This window comes from Glycine soja, chromosome 20, assembly GCF_004193775.1.
Source record: "Glycine soja cultivar W05 chromosome 20, ASM419377v2, whole genome shotgun sequence".
Lineage (NCBI taxonomy): Eukaryota > Viridiplantae > Streptophyta > Magnoliopsida > Fabales > Fabaceae > Glycine > Glycine soja.
In genome coordinates, this window is record NC_041021.1 from 31,427,793 (window position 1) to 31,446,960 (window position 19,168).

Here is a 19,168-nt window from a genome sequence, read left to right on the forward strand (position 1 = left end):
TAACGCATCAATTATTTATATTTATAATATTATAAAATAAGATTTTGTCACTTAGGAATATATGTAATGCGGGGCATCACGGAATTCATTCTTTTCCTGCTTATATTTTATTAATTTTTTTTCTTTTATTATCCAGTACATTACTATATTATTATTTTTAATTATAGTAATTAAGGATATAATAACAACTATATATTTTTATTATAAATTATAAATTATTATTTATCATAAGAGAAGATTTTATCATGCGAGTGAATGTGCTGTAACAACAACCATATTATTTCTTTTTCTCCGTAAATATATTTTTTGCCATCTAATTCATAAAAACACATAATCGAAGGTTAAATGACATTTTTGTATTTTATTCTATTTTTTGTGATTTAATTTGTTCATTTATCTTTTAAAAAGTCTATTTTAATTCTGTATCATTGTCAATGATTCAAAATAATAATTCTATCTATTTTAAACTAACGCCATTAATAATAATGATTTAAAATAAATGGTAGCTAAAAACCACCCTAAAGGAAACATTGTTGTACGGAATTCTTTTACATTTTCATGAATATTATTCTCAATAATATAATATGGAAATATCATTTCTAGGTATTTTTACATAAATATGTTTTGTTACATTTTAATATTTTTGGAAATAATATTTAAAAATTAAAATGATTTAAATAAAAATAAATAAAAGAGAAACTTACATGTGTATTTTAGACCATGAATTCTCACATTTCTTTGGCAATATAACTTCGTTACCCACTTCTCATGGGAATAGAAATGTTGAAAAATATGATAAAAAGAAAAATTATAGCATTACCTAGAAACAAAAATAGGAATGCTACATTCTCACCTATACATTCTAGGGAATCCAAGAACATTCCATTAAACAAATTAAGGCCCCCAAAATGTAAGCTTCTTAATCCCTTTATTGTTTCAACTTTTGACAAGTAGAAACAATTTTCTAGTAGTTTTTAACTGCCAAAAAGTGTCTTTTTTTTTTGTTCCACATGCTTCAAACCCAAACCCAAAACACCAAAAACCTAGAACCCAAAAAATTGGGGAGTCTCAAAATGATGATTGGTAAGAAATAATTCTTCAAATTACTAATGCTCTTAGTTTTTGTATTACTCATAAAAAGTTCAACAATCTCAAAACAATGAATAGGTACGAAATTATGAATATGTACTATTATTTTTTTGCGGTATCCAAGTTCCTTGACCCGGGTTTCAGATGGAGGTTCCAGAAGCCTTTTCTGCATCAGATATGATAAGAGGTTATAAAGGAGAGCCTACAAAACTTAGAAACCTACATGGACGATGTCATTGTGGACCATAACGAAGCTCCCTCTGATGACTTGCTCTCACATTTCATGAAGAAGCGCAATGCCGCCGACAGGCCTTTCTTCGTCGTAGTGCTCCAGCGCATTGTCCTTAACTTCATCCTCATGATCTAGATTTGATTTATATTTGAAATTTGGGAGGTGGAATTGATGTGGTTGAAGCACACCCATCGCAACGATTAGATTTGGCACGACAACACAAATCTATATCAGCGGCCATATCTATAAGTGACTTTGGTTGGGGTGGCAAGGTAGATCCGTACTAACAACCATCTCTCCTATTCTCACTTCTTCTACAACTAACAACCCTAAAACTTCACTCTATTGCAATGTTAATGAAGGGTTATGTCTAGTTTTTCTATGCAAACCATTAACTTCAAAGAAGAAGATAAACATCCTCTAGGAGCTAATTACAAAATGGTTTGTACTCAAAATGTGGGCCAAAGATAGACTTCCTATGTTGTTGATAGACATAGATGAGAGAGAAATGATCAGAATGTCACAAGAAGGGAGATTGAATTGTGACTTTGTCAACTTTTCCAAAAACTTTAATCTTTTTGAACTTTTACTCAAGATTAACTTGGTGTTTAGAAAGTTTTGACACAAAGGTCCAAGCACTTACGGAGTTCGACTTTTTAAGTGGTTAGCTTAGTCACAACACTCATTATTAAATGTTGGATATGATTATGAAAACCTAATGTCAATGTGCATTTGCTCATGTTTAGAAGATCATCACATAAATAAATATATATTTTAGTTGTTATGTAATGATAAATCAACACTTAGAAAGTTGTTGTGTTGACTACAGTACTCAGAATGTTGTTACTCAAAATGACATTGTCTAGGATGCTATGTTTAGAAAGTTTTTGTTCAACACGTTGTTTCCAACTTTTCATGCACAAAATCATTTTCATGTTTTATGAAAGCTTTCAAACTTTGATGAATATGATTGTACTGGTCTAAGACAAATCTTATTAACACAAACATGATTTAGTTTAGATATGACATTTTACAAAATAGTTAAGCTTGTTATGAAAACCTTATTATGTATGCATTATGATATATGTCATTCTAATGCTTAGAATGTTCTGATGTGGATGCAGTATTAATGGGAAAAAATAACATGATGCAAAAAGGAAGGGAATATAGGATTTAACATAGGAAATTTTATATTGATTCATCCCAATCTTGGGCTACATCCAGTCCTCACCCAAATTGATGAGATTTCCACTAACACAACCAACAACATGTTGAATTTTTGCAATTGCCAACCACTTGTTGGACTTCACAACAACACCACACCTGGTGTTGGCTTGGAGATAATCCATCTATATCTGTGGCAGCATATAGAAGAACTATTGTTGTCTTTGAGGTGCATTTTGAGTCATTCTGAACTCCAATCTAAAGTTTAGTTTTAGAGTCAAGTTCTTCATCATTCTAATGTAGACTCTGATGTATAGATACTGCATGTTCCTAACTTCAATACACCATTCTAATGTATTCATCTCAAAATTTATCTTGTCTTGATTCTGATCTGTCATTAGAGTGTCATTTTGATGTTCTTATTCTCAAAGTCCTCAATTACACATTTATAATGATGGCTCTAATACAACTTCATTATGATGTTGTCTGCTAAATGTAGCCTTTGATAGATCTTCTAAGTAAGGTCTTCTTGATGTCTTTCCTGTAAAGCTCATGATTGTTGATGTCTTAACAGCTCACACACTATGATACTTCACACGATGACACTTCACTCAACATCCTTCTTGGTCAAAACCCTCCACTGGTTAGAACCCTCCATGGGTATCCCTTTCGAAGACCTATTTTGGTTACTTTCAGGATCAATGACTATCCCCACAAACCAACACCAGACTTTTCAATGTGCTTTATTCTCACTCATACTCTTTCCAGGAAACCTCCCAAAAAGTCACTCATCCCGTAGTTGCTCCAAGCCAAACATGTTTAACTATGAAGTTCTTAAGTGATAAGCTACCAAAAAGTATATGCATCTTGTTTGTATTAGTAGTACCAATTAATTTCTTTAAGTCATACTCAATTGTACATCGCATACCTGCACAACCTTGAAATCTCTCTCATTTTGGTGTGATTCGTTCGGGGTGTTACATGAGCGACCGAAAAGTAAATGCATCGTGTTTGTATAACAAGTGCCAATTAAGTCTTTCAAGTCACACTCAACTATACATCCCACACCTGCATTGCCTTTGAATCCCTCTCATTCTAGTGTGATTTGTTTGGAGTGTTACATGACACGATAAGATTGAGATCTTCAGAAGGAAGCACTGACTTCATCAACAAATAAGCTTCTTTCAAATATTTTGAAGCTTCTCACTTGAAAACATAGTTGAGACATCCATTAGAAGCTTGTTCTAAACTGATCAGAATAGTTACTATGTTCTGCTTTTTGTATATGTATCATTTGCAGATATGTTGACTTGCATAGATTTCCTTCATATGATGTTATGCTTTGAGATATTTCTCTGATGTAGATGAAAAGCCATTGAATGTTCTTCTTATAGGAATACTTGGATGAGATGGCTTAACAAACTTGTATTCCAAACATTCTGGTGTGAGCTTGTTGTAACATGTTATGCTTGCTACTGTTTTTTATTTCTTTGACCCATTAAATAGCCAAACTAGCTATTTTATGTGTAGAGAATGATATCTTTGACATTTAGGAATTCATCTCATGTCATTTGGACCACTATAGCAGAAGTAATCTTCAAAGCATTGTAGTTGTGTTTTATTGTGAGGACAAAATGACATTTCTATCTTCATGATCAATTTCTTCTAAGATCCAAGTCTTTTAGCCCATAACTTCTACAAGAAAGATGTAGATATTTCTATTAGATTTCCACAACCACTGAGATCATCCCAAATGCACTTTTGATAAGTATGGGTCAGAGATGCAAGAGAAGGCCCTAGGGTTCTCATGAGCCTTAGGGTAGATTTTAGGTGCATGAGCTAAGTATGCGTCCACTTATCTTTGTACATGTTAGATTAGTATTTCATTATTTTTGGATCTTGTATTTAGGGCTCCAAGGTGTAGGAAGGGTACCCTAGTAATGTAGGATTTTTGCCCTTGTATTTTAGAGCACCTAGACTAGTTTTTATATTAGGGGTAGTTTTGTAATTCCAGATGTATTAAGTGCACTATTTGATATGTGTGTTGGGAGAGAAATTTAATTAAATTGGGAGAAGCTCAATCCAATTAAATTTTGGACCAGCCTAAGGGAGAGATGAGCATTTGCTTGCTACATCCCATTGTCACATCATATAGTCACACTTTGTGCATGTCCTTTATGCTTTAAATGCCTCGTGACACCTAAGCACACTTAGTGGAGAATCATGGACTTGATCTTGGATTAGTGGGCTGAACCATAGCTGAAATTCACTAATCATAATTAGTGAAATTTTGGCTTCAAATTTGGCTCCACAAATTCAAATTCAAATTCAAATTCAAGTGAAATTTGAATTGAAATTCAAATTTACCTCCAATTTTGTGTGACACTTAGGCTATAAATAGAGGTGTTGTGTGTGCATTTTGTCAACTTTGATCATTTGAGAAATTAGACTTCAAAGTTTAGACCTCATTTGAGGCATAAATTTTGTGCCCCCCTCTCCCTTTCCCTCTACTCATCTTCTCCTACCGTCAAACTCTTATCCATGGCTTCCTATTGGTGTAAGCTTGTTCTTGACTCATTTTCTCCTTGAAGTGACACCTCCAATCACCTTTCCTCATTCTCTATTCCTCTGCCATTGATCTTCAAGAAGTAAAAGACTCCATTTATGAAGAAGATCCAAGGCCTACAAGCTCTACATTGAGCTACATCAATTTTTGTAGCTCGAGCAGTCTTCAAATTACTGCACACATATCAAGTTGTTCAAGAAGACCAATGTCTACGACTCTAAGCTCAATTTTGTTCATGGTCCAGGTTGTATCATACCATGACTTTTTCATGAAAGTTGAAGATTTTTCTTTAAGATTTATATAACCACCAAGAGCAACTTAATTTCATTTCTGGAACTTGAGATACAATGTCCAAAATGAACTCATTCTATTTATGAAATTCCATTCTTAGTGTGCTACAAAAGTTTCTCTTCATGTCTGGAACATTTTTTCTTGTCCTTTAGTTGTTGATTATTTCTCATGGATTGAAGTTTTTCTCTTCATCAAGTAAGCATGTTGACTTCTTCATTGCAATACACAACCAAAGACACTCTGAGTGACTCATGACAGCCTTAAGTTTACTTCAATTGTTGTTCGTTACAAAACTTGTCTTTTCTGAATACACTTAAGCAAATTCATAAATGGGCATAAACTCGTAAGGCTTATGATTTATGTTCAAAAGGTTTGTCATAATTAAAATACCAAGGGTTTTGGACTTAGAAATTTGCCTCTTTTTGATGATGACAAACCTTTGAACAAATCTAAGTCTTTTGAGGGGTTTCTCAGCATATGACATATTATAATCAAATACCCCTCAACATATGAATCCATTTCAAAGATATTTCGAAGATATTCATTAAGCATAAGGAGCATATATGAAGCCATTTTGTACAAACAAAGATATGAATTAATAAAACATATAAAGCAATAAGGCACAAACATATCATATCAAATCATATATTTTATATCTTTTTCTCTCCCCCTTTTGACATTTATCAAAAAGAGGGATGTAGGAGTCAGGAGACTTACAAATTACTCCCTCTATTTTTATCTATGGAGAACCAAAGATCTATGCAGCTTAGCAGTCTTCCTAAGAAGGGAAATAAATTAAGAAGGGGGGGGGGGGTTGAATTAATTATGAACGTATCATGGCTAATTAAAAATTTATCATTCTTAATGTTACTAGATTCAATTAGGCTTTACTACTAAGTTATGAGAAAGTAAAGAACAAAAACAATAACTTAGAAAAAAGTAAAGCGGAAATAAAAAGTACACAGTGGAAATTAAAGAGTGTAGGGAAAAAGAAGACGAACACAAGATTTATACTGGTTTGGCCACAACCCGTGCCTACATCTAGTCCCCAAGCAACCACTGTTTCTTGAGATTTCCAATAACCTTGTAAAATCCTTTACAAGCAAAGATCCACAAGGGATGTACCCTCCCTTGTTCTCTTTGAACAACCAAGTGGATGTACACTCCACTTGAACTGATCCACAAGAGATGTACCCTCTCCTGTTCTCAGTATTACAACCCAAGTAGATGTATGCTCTACTTGTACCACAAAGGATGTATGCTCCAATGTGTTAAGACAAAGAATTCTTAGGCGGTTAGTCCCTTGAATCTTTGTAAGGGGAAACAAAAGATATCTCAGGCGGTTAGTCCTTTGAAATATTTTGTTTAAGGGAAAGGGAAGAATCAAAAGAATTCTCAGGCGGTTAGTCCTTTGAATCTTTTGGCAAGAGGGAAAAGGGATGAAAAGATAGCACACTTTTGTTTTCTGTAGAATTTCCACTTGCAGAAAAACAAAGTTTTGAAACAAAGTTTAGAAAGCTTTTTGGCAAAGAAAAAGCAATGGGCAATGGTTAGAGAAAGATTGTGAAAAAGAATTGTTTGGAAGAATATCATATACCTATTGAATGTGTGCCAAAGTCATGCTTTTATAGACTCTTCATGTCTGGTCAAAGAAACCATTGGAAAAGTGATGACTTTTTAGAAAACCTTGTTAAGAGTTATAACTCTTAACTTTTTCTTCAAAAATGTTCACTAGTAATCGATTACCACAAAGGTGTAATCGATTACACAATTCATTTTATGAAAAATTGTGACTCTTCACAATTGGATTTGAATTCCAACGTTTAGATTCACTTGTAATCGATTACTAATATAGTGTAATCAATTACACTATTTGAAAATCATTTTGGAATGTTGTAAACCATTTGAAAACATTTTGAAAACCAAACTGGTCACTGGTAATCGATTACTGATAACTGGTAATCAATTACCAGAGAGTAATCACTCTGGTAACTTAGAAAATTTGAGAAAATTCTTTTTGTAAAACAAAACTGTGATATTTGGTTTTTGAAAAAATATTTTAATACTTATCCTATATGAAGTCTTGACTTGTTGCTTCTTGATTTCTTCTCTTGAATCTTGAATCTTTGATTGGATTCTTGATGCTTGATCTTGAAGTCTTGAATCAATCTTGAATCAATTACTTGGGCTTTTGGCATCATCAAAATTGCTTGGTTCATCATCATGAAGCTTGCTTCTATAGTTATCACTCCAAGTCTAGAAGATTTGCAACAAGTTCATTTGTATATAGTAAATAACATTAATGAAGTTTTGTCATACACAGTATGCCACAAAGGTTTAGTGAAGAAAAGTAATCCAAAAATGTCCAAGAACAAGGTGTTGAAAGAGCATAAAGGGACTTTCCTAAGTTGGTTTAAAGAAACAATCTTTGCTTATGATAATGCTTCTGAAACATTAAGAAAGTTAGCAGATGGGCCAAAAAGAAATGTTATAACTTGTCAAGGATACGATATAAACAAGTATTCATTCCACACGAAAACACAAGATGACAAGAGTACAATGCAAAATAGTAGGGTTAGTCTAAGGGTTGAATCTTAACACTTTGAAAGTGTACATGATGAAAATCTTTGTCTAGCTTTCATCCCTTATTTTAGAGTCATTGAAGAAATCTGGGAGCTTAATTATGTCAAATTCATTGTCTGTGTTTTTAAGTGCTAGTGGGTTGACATCAATATCAGTGTGCAAACCGATGATTTCGGATTTACGTTAGTAGATTTGAAGAAGCCCACTTACCAGAATTACCCTTTCATCATGGTAGAAGAAGCTAAACGGGTATTTTATGTTCAAGACCTTTGTGATGAATGTTGGTCAGTGGTTCTACACGGCAAAATAATTGGTGTTAATGTTGAAGATGATTATTCAATAATTGATACTTGTGTGGGTCCTTTGTCAACACAAATGTCACCTAACATCATCAGAGAAGAAGAAGTTGACGATGTGCATGCAAATCGTAATGATCATGATGAAAGAGAATTAATTAACATCGTATGATGTAATTTATTTTATATTTACTTACTTTCATTCCATTCAATTGCATAACTTAATATAATTTTTTGACATTTTTAATAATGTTGTTTTTTGTTGGCAGGCACATGGGTACACCACCCAGCTCCTCTCCTCCTCCTCCTCCTCCTCCTCCTGATTCAGCAACACATTCCCCTTCTACATTGAAGCAGACAAGAAAAGCGACATGAATGAGATCATTGGCTACTAGACTAGTTGGGGCGGAGAGACCACTGGTTCATATGGATCTTGCGACTGGGAAAGCTGATGGTCCCCATAGAAAGAAGTTAAAATCATATTTGGGGATCATCGTTCGTAATAAGGTGGATGTCACATATTTGATCTGGGAGGATATTCAGGTATCTCGGTTAAATGTTGCATGTTGTTCTAATCAGTCTTACTAAAATTATTAAATTGTAACTGACTAATAATAAAATGTATTTTTCGTTTCTCGGGCTAAATTTGATATCCCTAAAGCATCCAATTTGAGAAGGAAGAAGAAAATACTTCAGATCGTGGGTGAGTGGTGGAAATAGTTTAAGTCTGATTTGACATCCAAATGGGCACTTGTAGATAGCAAGGAGGGCGTGGATGATACTGTATATGAAAACTACGACATTAGCATGGAGAAGTGGATTCAGTTTTGTCAAAGCCGTAGAGGTTATGAATATCTAGAGAAAAAGTTGATGGAGGAGAAGAAAAAGAAAGAATTGGAGGAAGCAGCCCAATCCAGGAGCACTGACACCATCATTGATCCTTAATCTCCTATTAGACGACACATGAAGTGGAAAATGGCCCAGACAAAGAAAACTGGTCAAATGACGTCTGAGGCAGCAAAGGAAATTACAGACAAGATTGCAAGTCACTTTCATTTGTTAGTGGTCGTTTTTAATAATAATTGTTGGATTGAATAAACCAATTTGTCTGTTCACTACAAGATTCTTTGGAGGAGCAGGCCTCACAGGGAAGCTTTGTCACCCATGGACGTCAGGATGTAATGACTACTGCCATTGAGCAACCATAACACCTTGGTCGTGTCTGTGCTGCTGGAGCCGGTGTCACGATCAAAGAATACTTTGGACCGGCTCCAAGAACCTCCCACATGTCTTTGTCCATGGCTCCCAAAGACGTGGAACAGTTGACACAAAAAATTAGGGACTAACTGGAGGAGTCGATAAAAGAAAAAGTGACTTGATAACTAATGTTGTCCTTCAGCCAGATGCAGTCCTAGTTTCAGTCGCAGATGTAATCACAGGGACTTGCACTACCTCCTGAGCCTGAGATTGGTCCTTCTGCTGCTCATGCCAGCACAAAGGAGAGTTGTATTGATCCCTCGGGACACGACCTAGACATGGGTGTGCCAGAGAAATATGGATTGTACGTCGATAAAAATCCTCCCTGCCTGGTTGCCCTTGGCTTTAGAAGACTTTATGAGGGTCGACCACCGTTCACAACATCCCTTTGGGAAATGATCAAGTTAAGGTCGGTGTTTAGGAAGTTTGAGACGTTGATGCTCATATTCCTATACCCACTCAAGAGGTTCAATTAGTGGGGGCAGACACTTAACACCTTCCTTGCTTAACCGACACATCTTGTGAAGCGTTTGTTAGAATAGGTATTTCATTGTCTTGCGTTTAACAAGCAATAAAAAAGGATCTTTTACAATTAAAGTGTCCATTACCATTAAATTATGTTTATTAACTATGTAGGATAAACAAGGAGCTGAGGGACCAGCGAAACCTGCAGATAGGCCGGATCCTGATGTAGATCCCCTATATCTAATGACATTGAGCATCCCATAGCTTTTTCTAAAGTCGTTGTAGGTTATGTGGGATGCTACCGTGTTTGGGGGTGTATAATGGCAACTTCCCCTTGTACATAAAGCATGAAAGTCTTTTTAAAATTACACATGGTGGTCAATGTCTCAACATCTCTGTTATACAATTGTAAAACCGATGTTGTTTATAAACATTGACTTTTAGTAAAACCGATGTTGTCTTCTGCTTACCAACATCAGTTTTGCTAAAAACCAATGTTGGGGAGTACACATCAACATTGGTTTTTGTTAAAAACCGATGTTGTTCTGTACATATTTCACTCTTTGTTTTTGTTATTTCTTACTATACAACATCAATTTTTTTAAAATATGATGTTGTGAGATTTATGTTAACATCGGTTTTGTAAAATCAATGTTAACGTTATTACGTTCAATCTCGGTACTTTCAGCATCGGTTAAGTCCTTAATAACCGATGTTAAAATCCTATTTTCTAATAGTGAGATATCATGTAACAACATCATATTCTATCAAGTTATCAATAAAGTATATTATAAAAGAATATTTTGTCAAGTAGTTAAATGTTATGTGACAACATTATATATTCATATTCTTTTTTTAATAAAATTTTATCATTTTTATTTTTAATTCACAAAAAATATTATTTTATTAGAAAAATGTTTGTGCATCATCGGTGTGAAACACTTTTACACAAGCAATCAATAGTGTTTTGCTACATCACTTTTATTGATTTAATTTAATCAAATAAAAATAACTTTTTTTTCTTATTGTGCTGCTAATTTTCTGGATCTCTACCCGTAAGACCTTAATTCCCTCTTGACTTGCGGTGGCTTACCCACTTCAAAGCCAAGCACAGTGATGCCTCCAGTGATATGCATTGCAGAAGTGTCTCAATAAAAAAAATTATGTACTATCTTTTATGCATCGCCTAACAATTCACCTATAGACATGAGGTTATACGTTGATTGAATGATTGTAATGTCTAACAGAATTATGAATCAGAAAAAATGCATCATAGAATTGAAAATGGAAGTGCAAAAACGTATGTCGAGAGCAACAGGGAAACAGACTGTGCAATGGAAGCAATCTGAACTGATCTTCACGCATATGTGCAACTCCAAAGGTGCAACAATATGTGATTTGTTTTCTTAAATTATTTTTATTTGATTGATTTAATTAAAGGAATAAAAATGATGTGACAAAGTATACGGTTAACGTTCTCAAACATTTTTTCTCATTTTTTTTATCATACTTAATACTTAATTATAGTAAATAAAATGATAATAACAAGTTTATATTATCAATAGTCAACCAATCTATATGATGACGATTATAACCATGATTGATGATGAAAGAATACTTGGTAGACCGATGCAATGACAATATCATATTCATTTTTTTTATTAGTACAACATAAGCAAATATGTACCACTAGGGTTCAAACTTTGTATTAATTTTTTCACCTAAATTTTATCAACTTTTCTCATAATAAAATTACCGATAAGAATTAGAGGATCAAAATTACCAATATAAATTAAAAGAAAAATATAATTATAATTTAACCTTAAAAAATTACAATTTCACGATGAATTAATTAAATTTATTCAATGGAAATTTATTAAATAAGAATATATTTAAAAATATATAATTAATTAAATTATTAGTTTCCATTCATGAAAAAAAAATTAAATTATTAGTTTCCAATTATTGAACATTCACTAATTACCTTTAATGTTGACAAATTATCATTGAATTAAATATTAGAATATGATCATATTTTTCTACAGTTTTGATTAAAAGGGGGAAGAATAATATTTAGTACACTAAATTCCGAAATTTTTTATTATGTGATTAGTTTGATATGAAATTATAAAAAATATTATTCTAGTTCTCAAAATTACTTAATTACAGTCATTTTGATTTCTCACTGACGTTTCTAAACAGTCTAGTTTTGATTTTTAAAATTAAAGAGATAAATAGAAATAATTGACGTTCAGTGACATAAAAAATATACTTATAATTAATTTCAGAAAATAATTTGATATATTATCCTGAAATAAAATAATAAAATGGATGAAACACAACTTCTCATAATGTTATATATATATATATATAAACGAAGAAAAGTCGACTTCTTAGTTACTAATACGAGTAACAGCTAGCATCTGGTTTTATGTTCTGATGGGAATCACAGTCAGGAAATTGAGTGCATGTTCCACGGCAGAACTGTTTTCTTCTCACACCTGCATTTTATGGATACTTGAAAGTTGAAATTATGAACAATATATATAATGAAAAGTACAAAATAAACAATCAATGCCGAAATAGTTAAATCTCTTATGAAATTTAGTTGGGTACATACCAGATGAAAATAGAACGATAATCATAGCTGCAAGAATAACTTTCAGCAAAATCATTGAAACAAGTGAACGGGCCATTTCTTTTATACGATAGCTTGTGTCTTGATTATACTTTCTATCCTCTATATATAACTAAATAAGTAAAATAGACTCAAGTATTAAATGTAGAATATAACTTCAATATCATTTTGTTTCATTATTCTTAAAATTTACTAAGCAAATCTTTATATTTAAAAGTAAGTGAGGGTAAACATGTAAATTTATTTTTCCCGCTTTTTTAAGGATAAAATGATAATTTTATATTTTTTTCATACTAAAAAGGAAATATTTTACAAAGTACAATTATCTTATATATTGACAGATAATTAATTATCTATAAGGTCACACAATATCTACAAATTACGATTATTTTATCAATAAGCCGTCATCGAAGAAAACGCGGTGACAATGTTGTAATTAATATGAAATGGGCAATGTTGGTTTTGTTAAAACCGACGTAGTTTATATTCTATTCAACAATGTTTTTTAAACAAAACTGTTGTGGTCTTTTGGGGTTCTGTGTGCAATAATATATTTTTTTATTGTTTCTCATAGAATATGGAAAGGCACAAGGTAGAACGAGAGCCTACCAGAACCTAACATAGAGAAGAACCACCATCACCGTCACCGGCAGCAGCAACAACACCGTAACGAAGCGTACGTGGGGCACGTGGGAGGAGTTGTTGCTAGAGTGTGCCATGAACCGCCATGGCTTCAAGGAATGTGCAGTTGCGCACCATGCCACTTCTCGCCATCGCGGGCTACTGGGAGTAGAAATTTGACGATTTCAGTCACTGATTCATTGACCAATGCAACGACAATGTTCCACCATCGCGCCATAATGGTATCGCCACCGCCATCTCCGATCACATCCCTTGGCTGGACGAATTGCACAAACTCCATGTCTTCGAGCTTCGTCGCGAGGTCCTACGCAATGACGTTTCCATTCTTTAAATCTCCATAGATAAAAAAAACTCCATAATATTTTATTCTTTTCAAGTTTTAGATCTAATTTTGGTATTTAACATTTTTCTTTTAATTCTTTTGTTTTTTTGTTTCTGTGAAGGCTGCTGCAATTGGAGGTGAATAGATTAGAGGAGGAGAAAACGAAGGAGAAAGACAAAAAGGATGACGAGAAACCAGATGTTGCAGTTTCTAGCGAGTTGTGGCCGAAAATGACAAAGAGAGACAGTCTAACACGCCGGAAAAGGACAAAGAGAGATGGAAAGGCCGGTGACACAGCCTATACAAAGATCTTTGTTGGAGGACTGGCTTGGGGGACTAAGAGAGACACTTTAAAACACTATTTTGATTAGTTTGGGGAGATCTTAGAGGCCATTGTCATCATTGACAATATCACTAGAAGATCAAAAGGATTTCTAAGAAGGAACCAGTTTTTGTTCCCACTTTCCTAAGTTTCCTTCTCGATGAAATTTTGAGGGTTTCATCATTGCTGAATCAACAATTCGGAACCAATTAGCAATGTTCAGATTCTGGCAATTCTTCATTACGCTCCTAAAACTTCTATTAAATTAAAATAAATTTTGTATACATACATACATGCACAAATCTCTTTATGCTTGGATTGTTTGGATTAATGGGGAAAAATGAAAGGGAAAAAGATGAGATGGAGTAGAAATAAGGGAACTCATTCCAATTGATTCCATTGTTTTCAACCTTTTTCCTTACCTCCCCAATCGAGTATGCGATGGCATAGATTTTTCTTTCTCAATTTTATTAGGAATTTTATTGTTGTCCTTTATCTTCTTCAATCCTATAACACTAACCAAGTACAGGTGAATACACACTGTGGGAGGAATGATTGGCAGCGACTACTTTATTTTCCCATGGCTCCATTAGGATTGCTCTCCTTCTCCAAAAATAAGATTAAAATAATTGTTTTTCTTTTAGTTTTAAAATTATCATTTAACTTATATTTGTTATATTTTGCATCACCCCTCTTTTCTGTTTAGCCTTTTCGATCCCTACACATTTTTTGGGCACTTAAATATGCAATTAATTTATTTTAATATGTTTTTAATTTAGAAAAAAATATTTTATCCCCTTTTTTTAATTGTGAAGTTCTCATATAAACCAAGTCAAGCCCTACGTAAGATGCTAGTGGAATCACCGTCAAAGTATTTTAGTTTCCAAAACATTTTTTATTGCCTTAGTTGCTACAAAATGTTTTCATAGGTGTGTGTCAGGTGATAATAAAAAGAGGAAGATTGAAGTTTATATATTTAAGATAAGGGTAATATATAAGAATTTTGTTCTATTCTATCATGATATATCCAAACAATAGGACAGAAGTTTTATTCCATTATGCGTTAGTTTAATCTTTTTAGCCAATTTAATTGCTATTGCGTGTTTGGTCACATCACACCAAAGTTTCAGTAGAACAACGACAACAATAATAATAAACTGAGTTTCCGATTTAATAGCAGTTAATAACATATATGAATTTCTGATTTCATAGCAATTAATAGTATATATGAATTTCTGATTTGGTAGAGATTACTAGCATATATGAATTTCCGATTGTGTGCAGGGGATCACAAGAGCAGCAATCACAGGATGGTTCCTCACAGTCACATTCATGGTATCCGCCGTCGGTGGTCAGTTCACCAACTTCATCCAGGCCTGTTACACCGACTGCATCTTCTTCTTCATTGTCGCAGAGGCCCTCATCTCATGTTCCACCTTCCAAAGCTGTTGCAGTTATTGCCATTTTGAAGGACAAGAGGTCTGTGTTTTTATCGCTTTTCATGATTTTAGTTGTATCTGATTTTGTAAATGAAAAATAGTTAGGAAGGGAGGAAGGATGTCATTAATCATAGAATTAGTACTTTCTAGTTACTCTGATGTTGTGAACTCTTCCAATTTTCAAATATGCTGATCTTAATTAATTTTTCTGCTCTTTATAAATTGTAGTGTTGATGAGTTGCAGAAGTTTTTATCTGACAAAGATGCGTATCAACAATTTTTGCATTCGCTTGATCAGGTCAACATTCAAACTAATGTAAGTTTCATATCTTTACTATCTCAGAATGTAACTAGTATGTTATGTTTACTTGCTGAGTTTGTTGAATTTTTTTGTTCCTATATACTGTACTGAGATGGAGTTCAGTTGCATGTAGTATTCCACCTTGATCTTTATTGTCGTCTTTGAGAGTGTGAATTGTCTCATTTGGAAATTATGGATATGTATGGGATTTGTTAATACTTGAGATATACTCATATTTTTTAAGGAGTGTGCTGCTAACTCTATTTGTTAAACTACTTCAAAGTTATTGTCTTTGATGTTAAAGGTACTTTCCAATTAACAAACCTTCAACTTGTGAATGGTGGCCATGATCATAAAGGTATTGGTTTTTAATTATTGATTAAAGTTTTCCTTGTACCCAATTTATTTTTTGAATGTTGACTTCAAGTAAAACAATGTAGTCCTTGTTTTCAGTGTGTGTATATATATATATATATATATATATATATATATATATATATATATATATATATATATATATATATATATATATATATATATATATATATATATAATAGCATGACACATTTAGTTGGCTTCATGTTAGAGAAACTTTTTGCTTTATTTGGCAAGGTGGTTGTAGTATTGCCATCTAATTCAGTTCTTCTTTGGTCATCATACAGGTTACTATTCACTTCCTAATTCCAAAGCCACAAGGTAAATAATGGTACCATATATTACCTTTAAACATGTACATGCATCATTAATAATTATATTTCTTTATAAGTTTGCAATGGCAAAGTGCTATGAGTTGTTATATGAATCCATATGACAAGTCAAAGTGGTTAAGTCTAAATTGTTTCAAGTATATATAGATATGGTGCTGACTCAATTTATCATCTAGTATTGTGGAAGGAAGCTTAAATTATGCAATTAAAGGTTGATGATCTATTGAAATTATTCATGTCTGCAAGCAAAATTGTAAGCATCAATATTGTCATGCAGTTTTATGAGTCTAATTTTAGAATTGAGTCATGTTTATGTCTACAAGTGTTTTTTCCTCCTTTTACTCTTAAATACATGCTCACAAGATAAAATATCCCAATCTTTTCTTGAGTTCAATTATTCATTCGGAACTAAAGGATATTAATGTCAAGAAGCCAAAAACTGACCAAACGCTATGAGTTCATTAATGTAATTTTTCCAAGTGTTCTCTTTAACCTATTTTCTTTAGTATGCTACTACATGTAAAATGGTACAAGATCCTTTTACAAATATAAGATTAAGGTAAGGGACCAACAAGAGTCATTACAAAATCAAAGGAAATTACAGGTATGCTCCTTGTGAAGGTGTTTGAAAGACTAGTAACATTGAATTAAATTTTATATGTTGTACTTGCTAAATGGGTGAGCAAACAGTTATTGAGTTAAAATTTTTTGCCTTGCTAAATCCAATTATAGGTCGGTACAGGTGCACGTTTGGAAAAAATTCGAACATACAATTATAAGGTACTCAATGTTGCTGTCTCAAAATATTTTAACGTAGTTACACACTCACACTCATGAGTCTCTCCAATCCCCATCCAAAATTGAATGAGTTTCTATACATTGTAATTTTATTCATGACAATTTTTCCCTTTATAAATTCTAAGGTGAGCAATGCTAATGTTATTCCATTAGAAAATAGAAGATATGTGAAAGACATGACATAATAAGCAATTAATTATTTTTAAGATTTTTGATAATCATGTTCATTGAGTGAAGTGAATAAGATTCAACAAAGTAGAGTTATGTAGTTCCTATTAGAATAGTGGTTCGAGGTAGAACATTGCTATGTCCTATTAAATTTTCATTTTGTCTTGATGAGATTAAGATTGTTTGTGGCAGTTTATGTCACTTCCAAATTTTTCTTATCAGGACAACAGGGTTACTGACCACAAATTGAAGATAAACTATGAGCTCACCTCTTTTCTTGTGTCAAATTACAACCTTGGTCATTTTTGCGGTTCAAACTGTATAATATTGCATTATTACAAGGTTTTGTTGTACCAAAAGAATCTCAGAATAAGGTTGCAAAATTTCCAATTTTATGGACACCAGCACATCTTAGGCATAGTGATGTTGTTATAGCTGCTATCACCAGTTGTATAAATACTTCAAATCCTAGCGTAATGCTTGGAGCTGCATTGGTTGCAAAGAAAGCATGTGAATTGGGATTGCAGGTCAGTAGATGACTCTGCATTTTGCACCTTCATCATTATAACTTTATGATTTTACTCAATTATGATATGCTTGGACAAATTATATGCATAAATCCAATAAGAAGGTTGTCCCCTTGTTATGCTCCAGTGCCATAATTGGGCTATATGATATAGTGTTGACAAACAAACATAATCTGGGTTTGTCTTGGCTAATGCAGCACCTCATACAACTTAGCAATATCAGGTATGATTAACATTGATTTCTTATCCATTTTATTGTTATAAATTATAATGATATATAGTTAGTCAGACGTTTTGTTATATATTAATAATTAATAATGGTATTAGCTACATAAGGGTATGATATTGATCACATTTGCCTGATTTTCCCATATTTCATAGTTATACGCTTACACTTGGGTTGTCCATTTATCATTTTTCTTTTCTGTGTTGTATTGCCTAATTTTGTTTGGCATGCATGCTAACACATAGGATACATTTTTTTGTGCATTTGATTCCATAATCCAGTGGGTCCTACATATAATTGTTTGCTACTTATTTTACCTTCCTTTCAGTGAATATACTTGTTAATACCTGATTTTCTATTGCATTGCATGACAACATACATCTTGTTGTCTGTGTAGGCCATCCAATTTGGTGCTGTTAAGGATGAGCTCAATCGCCCTACAATCAAAGTGAAGAACTCTTTGATATTCAATGCATTTGTTCTTTGTCAAGTAAGTACTTCTCGTCACCAATTAATGGGAAATTACAAAGCTTTAAGTTTAGTGGCAGGCCACTACATTTCATATTTAATTTTATCTATTTATACCTTAATTGGAAACCAAATTATTTTAAATTAATTATTTTTTTTAAATTACATTCTAAGGTGGTTAGCTAACGACCTTCTTAGAAAGATACCCTTCTAAGACGGTCATTAGCTAACCACCGTCTTAGAAGACAACATACCTTTCTAAGACAGTTTTTTATGAAATTGTCATCGAAAGTCTTAACTTTCAACGACATTAGCTTCAAAGACGGTTCAAAACCGTCTTTGTATATTGTTTTCCACTGTCGTCGTTTGTCCTTTTTGTAGTAGTGACAAAACTTTCAATTTTAGATCATAATAAAAAAAATCAGTAAATGAGATTAAAACTCTTAAAAAATGTCACATACCGGCTTCTTTTCATTCCCACTATCTTCTTTTAATACCAATGCACAATTCTAGCCGTGCCGCTGCAAGTAACTTACTCCATTGTTATGCATCATTTTTTCGTCTTTAAAGGATTTTTCGAGTAAGCAAGAATTTGTCTTTAGTAGACAATAGTTTGTAAAAATTCAACATTAGATTCATCGAAGTAATTTGGATCCTGTTGGGCAAA

At 33.0% G+C, this 19,168-nt stretch overlaps 2 protein-coding genes across 2 annotated transcripts; both read left to right on the top strand.

Moving 5' to 3' along the window:
* The first annotated feature begins 13,123 nt into the window (after window positions 1-13,123).
* Window positions 13,124-14,486, top strand: LOC114403008. Its single transcript, XM_028365717.1, has 2 exons — window positions 13,124-13,524; window positions 13,667-14,486. Exons 1-2 carry the CDS (start codon window positions 13,322-13,324, stop codon window positions 13,914-13,916), a joined length of 453 nt encoding a protein of 150 aa, XP_028221518.1. The 5' UTR covers window positions 13,124-13,321; the 3' UTR covers window positions 13,917-14,486.
* Window positions 14,487-15,101: 615 nt separating this feature from the next.
* On the top strand, window positions 15,102-18,525 carry LOC114403009 (vacuolar protein-sorting-associated protein 37 homolog 2-like; the record flags this gene model as incomplete). The annotated part of the gene is made up of 5 exons (XM_028365718.1): window positions 15,102-15,346; window positions 15,535-15,622; window positions 15,912-15,965; window positions 16,270-18,030; window positions 18,431-18,525. Coding segments are annotated over 3 exons (348 nt in total), but the record flags the coding sequence as incomplete, so codon positions are not given.
* Between the last annotated feature and the right edge of the window lie 643 nt (window positions 18,526-19,168).